This window comes from Salvia hispanica, chromosome 5, assembly GCF_023119035.1.
Source record: "Salvia hispanica cultivar TCC Black 2014 chromosome 5, UniMelb_Shisp_WGS_1.0, whole genome shotgun sequence".
NCBI lineage: Eukaryota > Viridiplantae > Streptophyta > Magnoliopsida > Lamiales > Lamiaceae > Salvia > Salvia hispanica.
In genome coordinates this window covers 16,175,850-16,195,557 of record NC_062969.1, presented here as the reverse complement: position 1 = coordinate 16,195,557, position 19,708 = coordinate 16,175,850, and the positions used below count along the sequence as shown (strand labels likewise).

The following is a 19,708-nucleotide window of genomic DNA, read 5'->3' as shown; positions in this document are numbered from 1 at the left end:
TTCATTTTGAATTTTTGATTTGCTTGTTTTTAAAATTTTTTATTTTTTTATATAGTAATAAGAAAATATTACTCCCTCCGTCCACGAAAATTTGTCCCAGTTTTCCATTTCCGTCCGTCCCCCAAAATTTGTCCCATTTTACTTTTACCATTTTTGGTAGTGGACCTCATATTCCACTAACTCATTCCTACTCACATTTTATTATAAAACTAATACTTTAAAAGTAGGACCCACAATCCACTAACTTTTTCAACTCACTTTTCATTACATTTCTCAAAACCCGTGCCCGGTCAAACCGGGACGAATTTTCGTGGACGGAGGGAGTATAATTTATAATTGATATTTAGTATGCTAACAAAAATATAAGTTATACTACCTCTCTCCAAAAAAAATAGACAAAATTGTAAATGACATTAGTTTTAATGCGCAATTGATAAAATGAAACTGATGGAGGGTAAAAGTGGGGGAAGTAGTGTTAGTGGATTGTGAGGTTCACATTTAGAATAATGTGTAAGGTTAATATTTGGTTTAAAACTTTTCATATTTAAAATTGGTCTAATTTAATGGACGACTTAAAATGGTAAACTTATTCTATTTTTTGTGGACGGGGATAGCACTTTTTAATTTTTGTAAATTTTCGTATAAATAAAAATATCAAACAAGAAAAAAAAGTCTTCCCCATAAAATAATTTGGTATACTATCAAAGAGTTATTATAGCATAAATTTTTTCCTTAATATGGAAAAGTAATATAATATGATTATTTTTATGTGTAAAAATATATTAAGAGGTCAATATGCATATATATTGTACTCCTAGTATTTTTGCACGGCTATTTTATAATGGTAATTTCCATATTTAATAGGAATAGTAGTAATATAATGCCAATTTACATGATTAGTAGATGTCTATTTTATGCAAAGATTTATTGAATTAGTGTTCAATTGATGTGGCATTTAAATCCTTTTTTTATTTCCATTTATCAATAAATTATTGGTGAGGTACACCAACTCACTATGCCAACTTGATATGGAAGGACCATGGAATTTTTACTAAAAAAAAACACCTCTATTAGCACAAAATGGATTTGAGGATTTACCAGCATGTCAATGTTAGAATTCAACTTTCTACCAGTTATAACTTCCAAGTCTAGGAAAAATATACAAAACCATAATATGAAAAAAATTGTATGTAAATAACACTAACTATACAAAATACCCACAGCAAATGAATGCGGAACAGACTACTCAGAAATCATTTCTACAATGTTTCTTTTTTCCTTTTTTAGTTATATAAACATGTCCATCACTTAACAGCTTCAGGAGCTGAGTTGCAGTACGGTGTGTGCAAACACACGAGCTTCGTGCACGTAAGACACACGCTAGCAAACACAATGCCAACGATGACCCCGAAAATGCTCTTCCATTTATCCAACTTAACCGCCCTTCTCACTGTGCTCCCGAAGCATGGAAACAGTCCTCCGCAAGCAAACACCAGCACATGGTCCAGCCCGCTGTAGTCAATCCCGGCAAGTATCGCCCCAATGGCAGATAACGGCCCTGCCAACCCGATTAGGGCAGCAGATAAGAGGGATGCATGCCAACTGTCTGTGGCTCCATAGATGCAACTAGCCACAGCTGTGCCACGAGGGAACCCGTGGAGGGAGACGGGGAGGACCATGTGCCTCCCGAGCCCGTAAGCTTTGGGTGCAGCTACACCTAACGCGAGCCCCTCAGCGAAAGCGTGAAGGGCGACTGCTGCACAAGCCAGGACTGACTGGAGTGTGAGCGCACTTACAGTGAAACCGGTGACAGAAGATAATGTGTTTGCTGAAGTCTTCCTGTGCAGTCGAGAATTTGCGAGGATGGATGTAGGTACATGGACGAATGCTGCTCCGAGTCCAAGAAGGAACAGGAGCGGAAGAAGCCCCATCTTAGAAGACGCAAATAGTTGGAAGGGTCGCCAGGCACCGAGGATAAAGGCAATGCCAGAGGCCATGCCGGTAAGAAATGCATGTCTGAGCCTGAAAGCAAGAGCAAATGCAACGAGCGCTACACCACCGAGCAAAGGACCTAGACCGAATAATAGAGAAACAAAGAAACCGGAAGCATCTTCTTGACTGCAAAAAAAATATAACAATGTTATGGACAAGTCAGATGAATGATGCTAAATTATTGCAATTGGAGTGGATGGAAGAAAATAACTCATATCATCATGCAAATTAACACAAATTACATCAAACATGTGGCTACAAACAAGGTATCTCACCTATAGTTTTGGCTCAAATGCTCAAACAGAGCACCGAGTGCCTCCATAAATGCCACAGATAGTGTAGCTGCTGATGCAACTTGAGATGGGGAAGACTCCTGCAAATAAGGGGAGTGTTAAAAAACATCTAAAGTGTAAGAGTTAGTGATGTTGGGATCACCCCAATCCTTTTTGTCTAACATGTACAAGTAAAAGTCATCAGATAGGATTTGATCATGTTTGAGGGAATAACATTTCAGATTGTAAAAGAATGGAGAATCAACAGAGACATCATCGAAGGATGCTTTTCATTTCATTATTCAATAAAAAACATTCTCTTTCTACACAATCATATTCCATGAAAAGACTCAATCAGAAAGACAAGAATTACTTTGATTTGATATTCACAAGCACGTCTTTTGATGCCACACATAACTCATAGTAATTGAAAATGGAAATACTAAGGACATCAATTCTGGCCTTAAGAGAACTTTCACTTCATTAGCCTTTATGCATTCAATATATGTTTTATATTTACCTTGAAACCATCTGGCAAGACCTCAGCCATAACCATCCAAATCATACAACCGGCAGCAAATCCAGTAGCAAATGGCAAGAACTTGTTGAATGCATCAGCACATATGAATGAAGGAACCGCTACAAGAGGCTGCATTAACAAACTACATGAGATATTAATCTCCAACTTTACAAACAAAGATTGTAAAAACCTCTTCCACCACCCCCCCTAGCGCACACACAAAATAAGAAAGATTCTCTGCACGCGCACCCATACACACAAAAAAAAACAATTTTAAGTGCCACAGGTTTCCAATATTGACAAATAGTATCTGAGAAGTCAAGCAGTCGAAAGTCATAATTCAGAAACTAGCCAAAGATATTTACCCTTACATTACCCCAATAAGATCCAGCCCCACACAATCAACAATAAGTGTTCCAAAATATATTGATTATTTCCCACCTGTTCCAAATGGAATAGATTATTGATGTCATGAAAAAGATAAGTACATCCTCCCTGTATAATCTTACCTCTATTTCATTTTGTATTTAGAGGTTAGTAAATTATGCATAGTATTTCCACGATTAGGAAACTACCTGTGGTAGTGATGTAATCACACTCCATATCATGGCATTCTGTGGAGACACTCCTCTTGACGCAAGAACCATACTAACAGCCAGGCCCTCAGGTATATTATGCACAGCAATAGCCAACGTCACCAATATCCCTTGTGATAAGCCCTTAGAGCCAGCAAAGGAAACTCCAACACCAGATCCCTCCCCAAAAGAATGAAGAGTCATGATTCCAACAACAAGAATGATTTTAGTAGCATCTGCTCCCTTTATGTCCAGCATACTCATTTCACCATATTGCTCAAGAAACTGAGATAAAAAAAACACACACACACAATAGAAAGTTTTTAGCAGTCTAATAAAGGAAGAAGACCTAGCAATCCAAAGTACAAATAATGGCATGAACTTTCAGTAAGCTTCTCTAAAATTAACAAAAAAAGTGGATTAGAAGATAAAAAACCTTTTTCCTAGAGCTACTTGGGACAATAAAATTTCAGAGTAACAGCAACGGACAAATTCAATTGTTCTTAAAGTAATTGAAAAGAGAGCAGGACACTAATAAAATTTGTTAGCTATTACATAGTTCAAATGAAGGCCTTCTCATTGGATATAATGTTCTTTATTATGCTAATGATATAGTAATAAACAAAATCTAGACACACTCCTGTTGACATGGATGTCATAGCACAAACCTCATTAAGTGATGGAAAGGGGTCTGGGGTCACTTGTGATAGGATCAATTTATCATAATTTTTCCTAAATTAATTTCATTCATGTTATGAAAATAGAGACTATTGTTGAGCATGTATATCCTCTATCATTTCAATAAACAACACAAGTCTGTTAGGTATGAGTGTGCATGGATAACCACGTCACCACATTTAACAACATAGAGAAATTTTGCAACATAAAATCATAGAATCATATCATGAAAGCCAGTTTGACTTAAAGATGACCTAATATTACGGTAAAAAAGATTTACCTTCTTGCAGAGCAAGATGAAAACACCACCAGACAAAATACCCAACACAACCCAACTGCCACTTCCATGGCCCTGTCCTTCCTGTATAAGGTCAAAGCTTGCAGCGAGCATTACTCCTGCTGCCATTCCGTTGCATATTCCAGCCAATTTGGGATCAAGTTCCATAAAAAAGAATGGGAGAGCTCCCAAACCAGTAGCTGCAGCCATTGCCAGTGTGCAAATTGCAACAGTTGACACCGACACTCTTCCATTTCCGTCCTGCCACCCACCCGTTTCATCATTGATATGCTCCGTACCAGATCCATCTATCACACCACCACCTTCTGCATTCCTCCGCGGAGCAGTTATTACTCTTTGTAAAGTCTGACTATCTAGTTCCGCTGTTATACTATGACTAAATGTTACAGCAAAGAGGCATACCAAAAGAATCTGGTTCAGTCTAATACCCATCATCTTTTGCTTCACACCATGAAATCACTCGGTCATCAAATGCACGTATTAGTGTGTTCCTTACCAAGCCCAATGAAAAGGGCTAAAAAATAATTCCTGGCCTACGGCACTTCACAATTATAGCTTAGTGATTGCCAATTACTGCTCTCCACGCATGAATGTTGAATTAGCTTAGTGATTGCCAATTACTGCTCTCCTCTTGTTCTTTGTGAAAGGGGCTAAAAAACAATTTCTGGCTTAGGGCACTTCACAATTATAGCTTAGTGATTGCCAATTACTGCTCTCCACGCACGAATGTTGAATTCGGTAATACTGGCCCTGATGCTGCTAAAAGCAAAAGATTCAGCAACGAAAAACCATCATAAACAAAGAACAAGAGGCCTCAAAATGCAGTAACATTATTCACAAGCAAGAAAATGCAACAACATACGATGAAATCATTAAAGCATTAAGAACAAAAGCTCTTGTAGTGTCACATCAAGTGGCACAAGTCCATCACAACACGCTCTGTGAATTTCCTTCGTATAACTCTATAGCTGGCCTAATTCAAATCACAAATTTTTGCTAGTTCAACAACATCAACAAAACAAATCGCCCAATTTCAACTTTCTAAAAGTTATCAAGCACGACAAATTTTGATTAGACACAGTGTGATCAAGAATCATAAATCCCCAAAGTCCCACACAATTTCAGATAAGCAAACACATAAAATCCAACCGTCTCCAACCCCATTCCAAAAAAATAATAGCAGAAAATTAATAACTTGATTAATTCCAGAAACAAAAGAATTATTGACTCAATCATCAGGAAATGAACTCAAAAGGTGAGAACAGCCCATTTACATACAAATGGGAAAGCACAAAATCTCAATTTCCACGGGATTTTGCTATGTTGCCGGAAAAAAACAAAATTTTAACCCAAATTTGACACCAATTTTGAGCCGATCAACGGAATCGCACCTTTCCAAATCCGTGCACCCAATCAACGGATGCTGATGACGATGATGGTGATAGGTTGCAAATGCACTATCTCACCACCACCATCATAATTTTATTTGTAATTCACAATCTGATTTCTGATTATGAATGCCAAAACCGTGGACCGCCCGTTGTTTATACGTTATTCTTTAACAAGATGAATTTATGAGAATTTCCAACTTTAAAGAAACAAGATTTGGGGGTTTGTTGTTTCTTCTCTTTATTGATTTTTTGTAATCAAAATGTTGACTTTATTCAAGAAAAAGCAAAAAATGGTGGGAAAAAAAACAAATTAACTTGTTTTTAGGGTTTTTAGGAAAATGTTTAAAATTTGTGGTAGCAATATTATCTAATAATGTCTTTTTTAATAATGCAAGCTACACATTTAATTAATTAATTAATTACTCCTACTTAAGTGCAAGTCAAATGTAATTAGGCAATTGTGTGCATAATTTCAACACTCATTTGTTGATATTGTACTCCTTTCACTAGGCAAAATTCTTGAAATAATTCCAAATGGGAACTAGATTTCCAAAATGAGCTGCTACATTTTTTTTTTCTATGCGAAGATGTCATGCATTTCACATTAAAATGTTGCACAATTTTGATATTCATAACTCTATAAGCACGTTGTTATGTGTCATTAAGCACAAACTCAAATTGCGTGTGAGCATGCCTAGTATGCGAATGGGTTAGCCAATGACAGATTGCCACGTTGTTATTCTATTTTTAAATTTTGAATTTTGTTCTTTTTATAGTTTTTATAAATTGAATATTGTTTACCTAGACTATAATTATGTAATTTTCACTTGTAGATGTCATTTTATTTTTTTAATTATGTCCATTTATATTTTATTTCAATAATATAATATTTTTTTAATTGTGTAAATTTTAGTTATTTAATAAAATTATTTTTTTTATTTTTAAATTTCTATTGTAACGTATAATTTTTTTTTTTCCGTGAACTAAAGTTTAGTTTAGTGCCGTAACAATGTTTATCTTAAGTTTGGTTCGTAAGACAACAAAATGTAAAGCCAGTGTTATTTTTTTAGCCCGTCTCAAGCCACGCAATTTTCAACCTTTGATCTTGATATCAATCTTATGCCCTACCCGCTCCCCTCTCTTCTCCATTGGAGGTTGCCATGATTTCAGTCGGATCTAAGTCATTTTTTCTCCAAAGCTCTTTGTTCTTGCTAGATGATTGGACCGTTAGGGTTTCATTAATTTTGGCCACAAATTTTGAATCCAAGGCAATTTTTTCTTCCAAAGATCTCCATTGTTGTGGCTGTGATATTTACTAGTCAGTTTTGAGCCATAAATTTTCTAAATCTCTATGTTATCTTCGATTGTCGGGTTGTTGTCGGGTTATTTGTGTTTTGCTCAATTTTGATAAAATTTTTGTTGTTTGGGATTTAATTGTTCTTCATTAGTCGTGTTCTTTAAATTAGGCTAGGGCAGTATTATTTTAATCACAATAGAAGTTGCAAACTACTATGATAATTTCTTTTTGATCACTAACTTATACAGTGGTAATATTTTAACAGTAAGACATGCTCACTTTTTAATAAACTAGTGCTAGCACATATTATGAGATTATAAATGAATATAATAAAATTAGAATCAACATTATTATATTAAAATTGCAAATAAAAAATATACAGTGTAATAACAATGAAAAAAAAATAAGTAACAAAACTTTAGTTAATATGAGAATTAAAAATATATACTATAATGCATTGAAACATAATCAATTTGAAATAAATTATATAATATAATAGAAAACACATTCCAAGCTGACGACATAGATTTATTTCCAGATTCATCAAGGAATGTGAATTACGTGGTTTCAATATCTTCATTTGGTAACAATTATGATCAAAATATTAGTAACATAATAATCACTCAAAAGAAGTGTGTAAAATAAATGAATATGAACGTACTACTATTATTATAAGTAAATAGTAAAAACCATGCTTTTTATAAAAAAATTCAGTGATGCAACCTGAGAAGATAATAAGGAAGCGAGTCATATGCTAAAAAAGATACTACTAATTCTAATATTCTTTGAAGGTGTGGAATGCTTCCATGGCATCAAGCTTTCCTCCTATGACAAGAGCAAAAACGGTTTGCTTGAGTTCTATAAGATAAGTAGGTATATGTGGATACCGAGTCTTTAAATGAGCGCATTGATGATTCTGGATTCACCGGTTTGCAGCGCGAAGCCGGCGTTGGACACAATCCTGGCCACATTGTGAATTGACATTTGTTTACGATTGTGAATTTGGCTGATGATACACTTCTGAAACCAAAAATTTACAATAAATCCTTAGAAATTTGCTAAATCAAAGTAATTGACTGGAATTTGGTGTGATTTACCTCAACCTTACTGGCTTTAAAGGAATCAGAGAGAATTAGGAATAGAATATGGAAGTAGAGCTTTCCCATTGCTGCCGTGACAATTGAATTAAAATTGGATAAATAAAGAAAAAATGAAATGTAAAACCTCCCACTCTCCCACACTCCATATAACTCCATATAGGCTTGCAAAATATGTGTGACAGTAAACTAAATTAGTGGGGTACTAAAATGGTCGTCTATAATTTGCATACAATTCAGTAAAAAAAATAGTTTTATTTAAATAATAATATTAATTTTAAAAGAACATTTCCTTAAATACCCTCAAAACTTAAAAGGTCATTTTCTTAAATATCCTCAAAACTTCCATTTTATATATTGTAAATGGTCGTCTATAATTTGCACATTTATTTAAATAATAATATTTTGTTTTATAAGGGCATTTCCCTAAATACCCTCGAAACTTAAAAATGCATTTCCTTAAATACCCTTAAAATTCCCTTTTTATATATTGTATAGATACCATGAAATGAGGTCAAATCTTATCATTCCTACAGTTGAGCACAGACGGATCCATATGAGGATCAAAAGGGGCAATTTCCCCAGTTGAAAAAAATTATTTATACTATTTTGATCATTAATTTTAAATTTTTTTTTGAAATATCATCTATATATGCCTCTTCTCTACTTCTTAAAATATCTTTATACATATTTTGTCCCATCTGTATGAAATTTCTGGCTCCGTCCCTGCCGTTGAGTGTGATCGAACTAATTCATTGGAGTTCGAGAAATAAGAGAAAGCTCGCACTATATTTGAAAATGGGTGTTTTGCTATATGCATTGAAGACTGGACCCAAAATTGATGGTGAATTTCCAAGCTACCATTGCTTGCCACCTCATCATTCCTCAATAGTCTTTGAATTTCTACGAATATGCAAAATTGAAAGGTGAACATGCCCTAATAATTATGCTACATTAATTTGCCATCAATTAATAAAATAATTATCCGACTAATTTAACAAAAAAACATCTACGTATCTAAAACTACATGTAAATATTTGTATAATTTGAGGATAAATGATATTTTTGTCATTCTCCTTATCAATAAAATAATTATATGAACTATTTTGTGAACCTAACAACATCATAAAAATATTATCTTACAATATCTTGATTATGTAAAAAAAACCCATCTTTTCATAACTATCTTTTTATATCCGCCCCAAATAATCAACTCATTCCTTAAGATTTAAATATTTTGATATGAAAAAATGAGCAAATGTAACTGTGGATTGCCACTCAATGCAAATAGCTCAACTTGAGATTGCCACTCATTGTTAACTCTGATGCGGATATGATTCTATCTGGTATTGTACGATTATGAATTTTTTATTATATCAAACAAATTAAAATTTACTGTTTGTCGAGTATTAACAGACATGGTTCATGCAAGTGGTGTTAGAAGCATTACCGATCAAATAGTCCATTTTGTCATTTGAAATGTACATGTTCTAACTTTATCAAGTCAATTTCATGCTATGTCATACTATTATAACTTTGTTTCCTCTTACTCATTTATTAATCTGAGAGGCTTTTAGTAGCAATGGAATCTCTTCATGCTGCTCCTTAATAATGACTAGGAACAACACTTGGCATATTTGTGAGAGTTGCGGCGGTTTGGAAGAATATGATTTGCCACGGTTTGAATGTTTAGGAATTTATATCTTGATTGCCGATTTTTTCCGCCAACAATTTATTTATAAAAGTGAAATAATAAATACTAAATGACGTGTATCCAATAGTGTGTGATGCTTTTGAATAAATATCTGAAATAATGAGACAAAATCGACTGATCTTCAGCAAAATTTAAATATGCACATGTATATAACCATGTTGCAGCTTACTAGCTATATGTGTCAGTGCTACATCTTTACATAAGAGAGAGTTAATTGCATATGAAAATAAATAATCTAAATTTTTTAAAAAATGACAATTTTTATGAAATTATACACACAAAATGTAAAAGTCAAAATATAAAATGGAAATAATGGTTACATTCCAATCTTATAATAAAGTCCAAATTTGAGATTAAAAACGTTAGCTATTGTAGACAACAAGATAATGCCCTCTTAAATGGGCCAATTCGAACTAATTTAACAAAAAAGTTCTACATATCTAAAAATACATGTAAATATTTGTATAGTTTAGAGAATAAAAGGCTATTTTTGTCATTCTCTTTATCAATAAAATAATTTTATGAATTATTTTATGAACCAAACAACATTATAAAAATGTTATTTTACAATGTATTCATTTCGGCCTAAAAACCCTCTCTTCATAGTTATCTTGTTATATCCGGCCCAAAAAATCAACTGATTTCTTAAGTTTTAAATACTTTGATATGAAAATGAGCAAAATGTAAGTGTGATTGATTGCCACTCAATGCAAATAGCTCAACTTGAGAATGCCACTCATCGCCGACTACGATGCGGATTGTGATTCTACCTGGTATTGTACAATTAGGGATTTTTAATTATGTCAAACAAATTAAGGATGAGTGTTTGTCGAGTATTAACAAACATGGTTCATGCGTGGCGCTAGAAGCATCACCAATCTCGTGCTATGTCATACTATTGTAATTTTGTTTCTTCGTACTCATTTATTAATCCGAAAGGCTTTTAGTAGCAATAGAATCTCTTTCGGCTGCTCCTTAATAATGACTAGGAACGACACTTGGCACATTTTTGAGTGTTGCGGCGGTTTGGGTGAACACGATTTGCCACAATTTGGATGTTTTGGAATTTATATCTTGATTGCCGATTTTTTCCGCCAACATTTTACTTATAAAAGTGAAATAATAAATACTAAAAGATATTTATCCAATCACGTGTAATGCTTTTGAATAATATCCGAAATAATAAGACAAAATCGACTAACCTTCCGCAAAATTAAAATCTGCACACGTAATGTAACATGTTGTAGCGTTGTGTCAGTGCTGCTATATCCACACTTTTATGTGATATATCATCTTTACAGGAGAGAGAATTAATTGCAGATGAAATTAAATAATCAATTTTTTTTTAAAAGGGCAATTTTATCTGAATATATGCACATAAACTGAAAAAAGTCAAAAGATAAAATGGTAATAATGGTTACATTCCAATCTTATAATAAAGTCCAAATATGAGATAAAAAAACGTTATCTATAGTTGACAAATAGATTATGCCCTCTTAAATGGGCCAATTCGAAAACCCTAGATTCTGATTAATAAAGCCCAAACCCAGGTGCCCCCAATTTTACTTACACCAACCTCATGTCTCTCTCTATCTCTCTCTCTCTTCCCCAAATTTCTTTTCCAATTTCTGATTACTTTTTCCCAATCAATTAAAACTTAATTTTTGCTGCATAACACCGTTCGCTTAAACACTCAAAATAAATAAAATTTCCCCCCATTTTTCCTCGTGTAATTATGGCCTTTCATGTTGCTTGCCCAATTACCTGGTAACCGCTGCTCTAATCTTGTCACTGACTCCAATTATTTGCGGTGCACACGCTCACTCACTTGTGTATTCGCATCTCTTCTCCCCATTTCACTCAGGAGGTGTTTCTGTGTTGAGTTATGAGTTAAATCTTGGATCTTTTGTGTGATTGCAGCCGGAAAATATGCTTCTGCGCGCTCGGATTTGCTGGGCCGCTGCGGGGCGACAAGGGGAAGGGGGATTTTTTGCAGGAGGTTGCTAGGGTTGAGCAATTCCTCAAGGACCCGTGGCTGATCAAGGCCAGGGAGAATGCCACCGTTCAGGTTAAAGTCCCCAAAGTTCCTGTTTCTCAGGCCCTGCCGCCTCCGCCGCCCCAATTGGCGGCGGATGTGTCGGCGGTGGTGGTCGGCGAGGAGGCGTCGGCGCAGGTGAAGAGGGCTGCGTTGCAGAAACAAGCTGCTGCTGCCTCATTGGTGGCTGAGGATTATGCCAGGAGGTTTGAGTCTGGTGATTTGGAGGTGAATGCCTTTTTTTATATACATATGATTTGTGGGGTTTCTGAATTGTTTGATTCATGTGGGTTTTTTTTGTGTTTGTAGAATGCAGGATCCCTAAAGGTTGGATTTTTCCTAATTGTTAATTGGTTTCTGTGTGTTGAATTTGTCTTCCTAATTTGAAATGCTGGCTTATATAGGAAGAACTAAGTCTAATTGACAAGTATTTCAGCTGTATTGTTTAAGACAGTAGTTTATGTTATATCCAGAGTTTGATATGCAACTTTTGAAATCTGTTTAGAGTCTAGTGAAGTTTTATGTCAGTTTTTGTGTATTTCTCTGTGTTAAAGACACAATTTTTTTCTTAATAGTTCATAGAAAGAATTAGGATCTTGCTATATAAGTCCAGTTGATTGCTTGGTGCTTTTTTTTTATAAAAGTGGTGTTGAAAACACCCCACAGGAAAAAGGAAATACATCAAGGGGGATACAAAGAAATGGTTTTTGACCTTAAATCCGAATGGTTTTTAATTTTAATTTATACAGTGTTTGAATGGTTTGATTCATGTTGATAATGCACATATCTTCTGCTCCTAGTTATTGGTTATTTGTTTGTGGAATGTGTGGTGTATGAAGGTTGAAACCTTCCTAGTATTAAATATTAATTTGCATGGTTTTGGTTTTCATTAGTTGGCTGGCTTATTTTCTTAATTTTAAATGCTGGTGTTTTGAAGAACTAAGTAGAAATGCCAAGTACCTCATTTACGATTGTCTATTATAGTTTTATCTTGATTCTTGTCTGAGACAGATGTTTCTGTTATATCATGAAATTAGACATTTGCTTTCCCATTTTTATCAGTTACTCTATCACATGAGATGTGTTCCACATGCTGCATTAGATAAAGTTTTTGTGTAAAGGTGACATAATCTGTAACTCTTGGTCTCTTCATGTGCTTCTTTTGAATCATAATTGTTTGTTTAATTTATCATCTTCAAATACATTCTCTAGTTTCTGCAAGAATTGCAGTGTTTCATTAAATCTCCTTGAAATCAAAGTTGGAAGCTTTATAGATATAACCATGCATTTTGGTCTGTTAACATTTCCACACTTTGTCAATGGTTACGAGTTCATGACTACTAAAAACATTACAATTTCTGGTAGTTATTCAATTATTTTTGAACTACATTTGGTTTAAATATCATGATTTTGTGAAAAGAAATTTAGCATCATACAATAAAGGAACTAGGAAGGATGCAAATTTAGATAGTTATTTCTTATGTTTTTTCCTGATCTCTATAGTTGATCCTTCTTATGCAGCTATATTTTTCTGATTACTTTTAAAATCTGTAAAGTAAATAAACTGGTTAAGAACTGTTAGACATGAATCAATGATGACCATAATTGGTTTTATGTTCTTTGAAATAAAACACTTTTGGGGATGATATAAATTGAGTATTGCTAAAAGAAATAGTTTTTCGGAACTTGATAATGACATTTCATCATGCCTAGTATTGTGACTATTTTAGATGATATGTAGTTATTTATGGTTCATGCTGTTTTTTATTATATAGCAGCGCTTGGCATGCCGTATTCATATCAGAGGCTTGTAATCTTGTGTGGAATATTTAGGTCCTGCAATGATCATATACATAAGAACGTTAAACATCAGTTTCCTGTACAACTCTCTTGATCATATTTCTGCTACACTGAATACCTGAGAATATCTATCTTTTCAACTAAGTCATGCGGTGGCCCTTATAATTAATTCTTCTAGCAGGCTTCAGCTGGGGATGCTGCTGGAGAAGAGCAAGGCCTATCAACCGCCAAAGTGATGTGCCGAATATGCTTTTCTGGTGAAAATGACCGAAGTGAAAGGGCAAGGAAGATGCTCTCTTGCAATAGTTGTGGCAAGAAGTATCACCGAAGCTGTCTTAAAGCTTGGTCCCAGAACAGAGGTAGTTCTCAGAGCTGCACTGAAGTAATTAATGGCTTTTGCTTTGTTTATTTTCTGACGAAATGTTTGAAATAGATCTTTTCCACTGGAGTTCTTGGACTTGCCCTTCTTGCCGGTTATGTGAGGTTGATATCTCACTCCTTATACATTTATGGTGAATTATATAGACGCATGGTTATTTTTCCTTACTTTGGAGATACATTTTATTTTTATTAATAAGAATGCTGATAATGATGGTTTTAAATAAGGGATGATTATGTACTTTCTCAGGATTTTGTTATTTAATTTGAGAAATTACTGTCCCATTCAGAAGTTTGAATTTTGAAGAATATCTTAAGATGGGAAGATGTGTTAAGGCTGGTGATAGATATTGGAATCTCTAACTGGAGATCCCATAATTATTAAACTGCGTTTCATATATCCTTTTGTTACTTAGGTGTGTCGGAGAACTGGAGATCCAAATAAGTTCATGTTCTGTAAAAGGTGTGATGGTGCATACCATTGTTACTGTCAGCAACCACCACATAAGGTGTGATATAATTTTTTTGTTCCTGAAAAATTACCATTGATCAATTAGCTTATGCATTTTAATTTGAGGCATGCAGAATGTTAGCCATGGACCTTATCTGTGTCCCAAGCACACAAAATGCCATAGCTGTGATTCTACAGTACCTGGAAATGGCTTAAGTGTAAGGTTAGTATTTCTATCTCAATTTCAAGTCGTTATTTCCTTGATTGCAAGCTTCTTTGCTATTCTCGTTTTCGAACAAGTTCCATCAGCTGATGGGTTTTTGGTTATAGTGTGTTTGGTCACTTTGCTTGGATCCTAACTCTATTATGAAGCTTGTACCTATTGTATGTGCTGTTATGCATGTCTAAAAGCTGTACTTCAGAAGCATCTGTATCTGTATATATATAATTTCCAACTGAACTCCCATCTTCAATACCAATGAATGTATTATGGCATATCTCTGATGAAGACTTCTTGTATGCTTTATAATTCTATCAACTAAGATCTAGTTTCAGGATGACTGATGAAGTGACTATACTCTTGACTCTGACTCTGACCTGAGTGTATGCTTGAATATTTTGTAGGTGGCTGTTGGGCTATACATGTTGTGATGCTTGCGGAAGATTGTTTGGCAAAGGGAATTACTGCCCAGTCTGTCTGAAGGTATTGCATTATACTCAGTCCCTGTTGACAAATTTACTAGTCCTCCTCTGCTCATAAGGCTCAAAAACACTTTATCTTAAGCAGCAGAAGTTGATTGCTTAATATTTTGCTCACAACTGCAGGTGTATAGAGACTCTGAATCAACTCCTATGGTGTGCTGTGATATCTGTCAACGTTGGGTGCATTGTCCTTGTGATGGAATCAGGTATTTCTTGCTCCTTTTCCTTCACTACTCTCATTGATATTCTTTTGGTAATAACTTTTCAGTTATAAGATTGGACAATGAATTGGTAATTTTGATGATAGATTATTGGAAATTGTGGGTGTGAAATCTGAATCACAAGAGAACTAGGAATGTTGTTCGGTTGTTCCTCAGTATTGAAAATTTGTTAACTTGTGAAGAAGCTAGGACTATAAACTTGATTAAGGTTTAGGCTCCATATACGGGAATTTTAGTTCAGGTTTATGCCTTCTTGTGCTTTGCTCGTACCTTCCATTTATTACGTAACCAGCTGACTGTTCAACTTAAATATGCTCTTTTAATGTTCTAGATAAAATTTTAGGTTACAGAAAAAGGGAAGATTTAAAATTGTGATTTCATGTTTACAGTATAAAGGAAGTAAAATGCTAAGATTTGACATACAAGTGCTTCTGCATTGGCATATGTTGATTGGTGAATTTAAGCAGGAGCATGGTTTTCTCAGTCTTCTCTCCATCCCAGAAAATAGTGCACACTTTGCCAATTTTTGTGTGACCCAACTTTCATATTTTGGGCACATTTCCTTAATTTACCCTCATTTTGCACACCTATTAACAAAAAAACCATCACAGTCCATAGTCCACCATTATCCATACATTAAAAACAACAAAGTGGGACCTTTCTATACACAACACACACTACCTCACCTAGTAGTGCATTCTTTTGAGGGATGTAGGGAGTATAACCTTTTGGTTTATCTTAAGCTGCAGAGGGGTTTACTTTTCAGTTTTCATTTGCTCCTCCAACAACAGTTAAGGACGGGTTGTAAACTTATAAGCATATTTTTTTAATAGTAGGTATCTATAGCCTAGTTTTTCAAGAGAATGCATTTTCCGCTGACATTGTGCTCTTGTTTGCTGAAGTGATAAAAGGGATTGATATAGAAAGAGAAAAAATGAGAAGCAAGAATTAGCCGATCCTTGTAGAAGTTGTGTAGATGGATGGGCTAAAAGATAGCAAGACAAAATGAACCTGGGTCTTTTATAATTTGTGCATCTTGCAATACTTTTTATACCCTCCGCCATTCAAGTAAATATTTCCATAATTCTGAAAGTGGATCTAGAACCAAGTGATTTTTTAGCTAATCTAAGGATAAGACAACAATCTCTTATACTATGTCTAGCCAAAGAGGCATAAGAACACCGGTTAATTAAACAAGTGCCTATAACGTTTAATTTGGTAGCTTCTAGCAATGGATGGCTAGGCTTGGAGAGGTGGATGTCAGGATTTAACCTTGTTGGCTTGCAGTTCTTCTGTTTTGTGTTACCAAGAAATTTATCTCCTTTCTTTCTGATCCTTAAACTCATCTTCACTACTCACGAAGGGCACTAACAGTGTGGACAGTATATACACGTGCTCATTTTTATATGAATATGCAAAATTTAATTTCCTCGTGTATTAGTTTAATTACACAACCTTCTCCTGCACTCATTTATGATTGGCCTTGCATGGGAAATTTTTTTTTTTTTTTTTTCCGGTGCATCTTCAGACTTTGCCAGTTCTGATTGTTTTGGGCACCTCTTTTGACTGGATTTTGATTTTAACTCTACTGACATCAAACTCAAATTTCAGTGATGCAAAATACATGCAATTTCAAGTTGATGGAAATCTCCAATATGTTTGCCCAACATGCCGTGGAGAATGCCCCCTGGTGATTTTTCGTACACGTTGGTCAATAGGGATATATACCATGTGAATGATGCAATTTTCTTTTACTGATTCTATTAGTTTGGCTTCAATGGTTTCTCCTGCCAGGTTACAAATCTTGAGGAGGCTGTTCAGGAGCTCTGGAAGCGAAGAGATGAGGCTGATAAGGATTTGATAGCAAGCTTGAGGGCAGCTGCTGGTTTGCCTACTCAAGAAGAAATATTTGACATTTCACCCTTTTCTGATGATGAAGAGAGCGGTCCTATATCAGTAAAGAATGAACATGGCCGATCATTGAAGTTTTCCCTTAAAGGGTTAGGTAATAAATCACCAAGAAAGAGCAAAGAGCATGGCAAAAAATCTTCACATAAGAAGTACGGCAAGAAAAAGGGGAATGAAACATCTTTGATTGGTGGAGTTGATACAAATCGGAGTTTAGATGGGTATGCCAATGATCCATCTGGACAGAACACCATCAGTAATAAAAATGATGAAATGCACCTTTCCCATGAACCTGCTTCTGCTTTCTATCCTGTTGCTGGAAGCTTGATGGAAGACACATGTATGGTAAACGAAGCAGCAGCCTCGAAACACAAGTATATTGATGAGGTTTCAGCAACCAATGTAACAAAGGCATCTAGAACTATCAGAATAAAGAGTAATAAATCTCGTGCCGTCACTAATGGGGAGGAAATAGGAAGTAACAGTGGGGCGCCCAAGAATGCTCAGGGGCCGAAGCTTGTTATACATTTGGGAGGCCGAAGTAAAAATACTAGTCCTCCGATTGGGCAAGGCAAGGCTGCATCAAAAGGTATGCATTTCATATGGCATCTTTGTGCTATAGATATATGCTATTGAGTTAGATCAACAGGTTCTAGTATAAGTTTGTATGCTGCTTTTGGCCTTTTTATAGCGTGGAATTGCAAATGACATTAAGAAACAAAAAGGATTATTTTCTGCTGATTGATGTTTACATGAATTTTGTCATTTAGTGATGAAGATGTAACAAAGTATTTGGATTCAACGTGAAAATAAGTATCCTGCTCTTACTCTATCCTTGAAAACCAAAGTAAAGGCAACTTTTTGGTCAAAATTCTTGAATCTATTCCCAAACTTAAATTTACCGAATTATGAATATTAGATCTATTGATGCATTCCGTTGTTGAGCTTCACGATGTAGTAAAAGTAATGCTCTGTACATGTATGCTGTAGGAACTGAAGATACAGGACAACCGAAACAACATCAAGAACACATCGATAGACCTAATTCAGCAGTTAAAGTTGGGGAGCAAAAAGGTAATGCACTCTGAGTAAAAGAAATCATGTTCTCTGTCATGCATCTTCATTTTGCATCCCTCTCGTAGTCTGCTTTGATGTGTGCTCTTCATATAGTGACAAAGCCGTCTTGTTTGTTGCAGGGGAAGTGAAAGGTATTAAGTTGCATGTTAAAGAAGGCCCATTGATAAAGCTCAAGAATGCTTCTAATTTAGGTTTGTCTAACATTACCTCGAAACATACCGGAGGAGGATTCAGCGATGGCCATGAATCGGTTTCTCCTAGGAATACGTACTCAGTGCTTGGCAAAAGAAGTGCCGAAGAGAGTGCATCTGCAAGGAGTGGCTCCGAAGCCCCTGCGAGCCGAAGGATCAAGTACTCGTCAAAAGGGCATGGTGAGGATGCGTCTGTTTCTGGTGACCATATTGATGACAGCAGTGCTCCGACAAAGGAGCGGAAGCCTTACTTGAAGTTTAAAATTCCCAAGAATTCTAACAATGGAAATCAAACCGTATCCAGTAATTTGACCATTGGAAATCAGGATTCGTTGCCTCCTTCTGGGAAGGATGAGATCACTTACACAAGGGGCCAGAGGTCAAAACGAAGGAGACCAGCACCGGGTGATGAAGATTCCTCCCAATGGCGTGAAGACAGTACTGTAAAGGACTTCACAGATGCCAATTGGATACTGCAGAAATTGGGGAAAGATGCTGCCGGGAAAAGAGTAGAAGTTCATCAGCCTTCGAGCAACTCCTGGTGAGTTTTCATTCATCGCAAGAGAACGATGCTATCTTTTGAATTCCCCGTGTGTTCTAAATGTTGAGTTTCTCTGTTTCTTGTTTGGCAGGCATAGGGGTACAGTGGTGGAAGTTTTCGAGGGAACGCCTGTTGTTTCTATCGCACTTGATGATGGGAAGTCCAAGTGTTTCGAGCTTGGGAAGCAGGGGATTCGTTTCATTTCTCAGAAGCAAAAGCATTGAGTTAGATCTTTTATTTTCTTGTTTGGGAGTAGACAGGGCGTTCTTAAGAAATGGGGAAAGATTTACTGTAACAATGGAGGAATATTGTCCAGTTTCTGCTGCTCTGTATTAGTCAGTCAGTCTGTAATGTTTTTAATGTAAATGCTTAGAAACTGTTTTGTATCTATAGCTTTGCTCCCTTCCCCTTCCTCCCTAGACCTAGACAAATCATTCATAATTGTAAGAAATCTTTGTACCTTTGTATCACTTGCTCTATTCATTTTAAATTCCAATTTAATTGAGAATGCTCAATATTCTTGATTGCATATTATCTTGAATTCATGAATAGTTTTTTTACTATTTAGAC

At 35.4% G+C, this 19,708-nt stretch overlaps 2 protein-coding genes across 3 annotated transcripts; one reads left to right on the top strand and one right to left on the bottom strand.

The window, feature by feature from the left end:
* Positions 1 to 1,111: 1,111 nt before the first annotated feature.
* On the bottom strand, positions 1,112 to 5,926 carry LOC125190455 (putative zinc transporter At3g08650). 2 transcript variants are annotated; one of them, XM_048087771.1, is made up of 6 exons: positions 5,727 to 5,926; positions 4,318 to 5,094; positions 3,360 to 3,644; positions 2,785 to 2,913; positions 2,268 to 2,365; positions 1,112 to 2,118 (listed from the first exon to the last, which is right to left on the bottom strand). In XM_048087771.1, the coding sequence occupies exons 2-6, from the start codon at positions 4,768 to 4,770 to the stop codon at positions 1,305 to 1,307; spliced, it is 1,779 nt and encodes a 592-aa protein (XP_047943728.1). In that variant the 5' UTR covers positions 4,771 to 5,094; positions 5,727 to 5,926; the 3' UTR covers positions 1,112 to 1,304. The 2 variants fall into 2 exon arrangements, with proteins under 2 accessions (XP_047943728.1, XP_047943727.1); XM_048087770.1 differs by having other exon boundaries at positions 4,318 to 5,091.
* A 5,515-nt stretch (positions 5,927 to 11,441) lies between these two features.
* On the top strand, positions 11,442 to 19,653 carry LOC125187970. Its single transcript, XM_048084669.1, has 13 exons — positions 11,442 to 11,601; positions 11,755 to 12,097; positions 13,851 to 14,028; positions 14,103 to 14,152; positions 14,464 to 14,556; positions 14,633 to 14,721; positions 15,123 to 15,201; positions 15,324 to 15,406; positions 17,033 to 17,111; positions 17,216 to 17,918; positions 18,320 to 18,403; positions 18,526 to 19,138; positions 19,230 to 19,653. The coding sequence occupies exons 1-13, from the start codon at positions 11,570 to 11,572 to the stop codon at positions 19,360 to 19,362; spliced, it is 2,559 nt and encodes an 852-aa protein (XP_047940626.1). The 5' UTR covers positions 11,442 to 11,569; the 3' UTR covers positions 19,363 to 19,653.
* The last annotated feature ends 55 nt before the right edge of the window (positions 19,654 to 19,708 follow it).

What these genes read in the sequence shown, in the direction of transcription:
- LOC125190455 (XM_048087771.1), bottom strand. Translation starts at nt 4,770, where the DNA reads ATGATGGGTATTAGACTGAACCAGATTCTTTTGGTATGCCTCTTTGCT. An exon ending in TGATTACATCACTACCACAG is followed by an intron (nt 2,914 to 3,359) that starts GTAGTTTCCTAA and finishes TTGTTAATGCAG; the next exon opens with CCTCTTGTAGCGGTTCCTTC. An exon ending in CATTTGAGCCAAAACTATAG is followed by an intron (nt 2,119 to 2,267) that starts GTGAGATACCTT and finishes TTTTTTTTGCAG; the next exon opens with TCAAGAAGATGCTTCCGGTT.
- LOC125187970 (XM_048084669.1), top strand. Translation starts at nt 11,570, where the DNA reads ATGGCCTTTCATGTTGCTTGCCCAATTACCTG. An exon ending in GTCAGCAACCACCACATAAG is followed by an intron (nt 14,557 to 14,632) that starts GTGTGATATAAT and finishes TGAGGCATGCAG; the next exon opens with AATGTTAGCCATGGACCTTA. An exon ending in GGAAATGGCTTAAGTGTAAG is followed by an intron (nt 14,722 to 15,122) that starts GTTAGTATTTCT and finishes AATATTTTGTAG; the next exon opens with GTGGCTGTTGGGCTATACAT.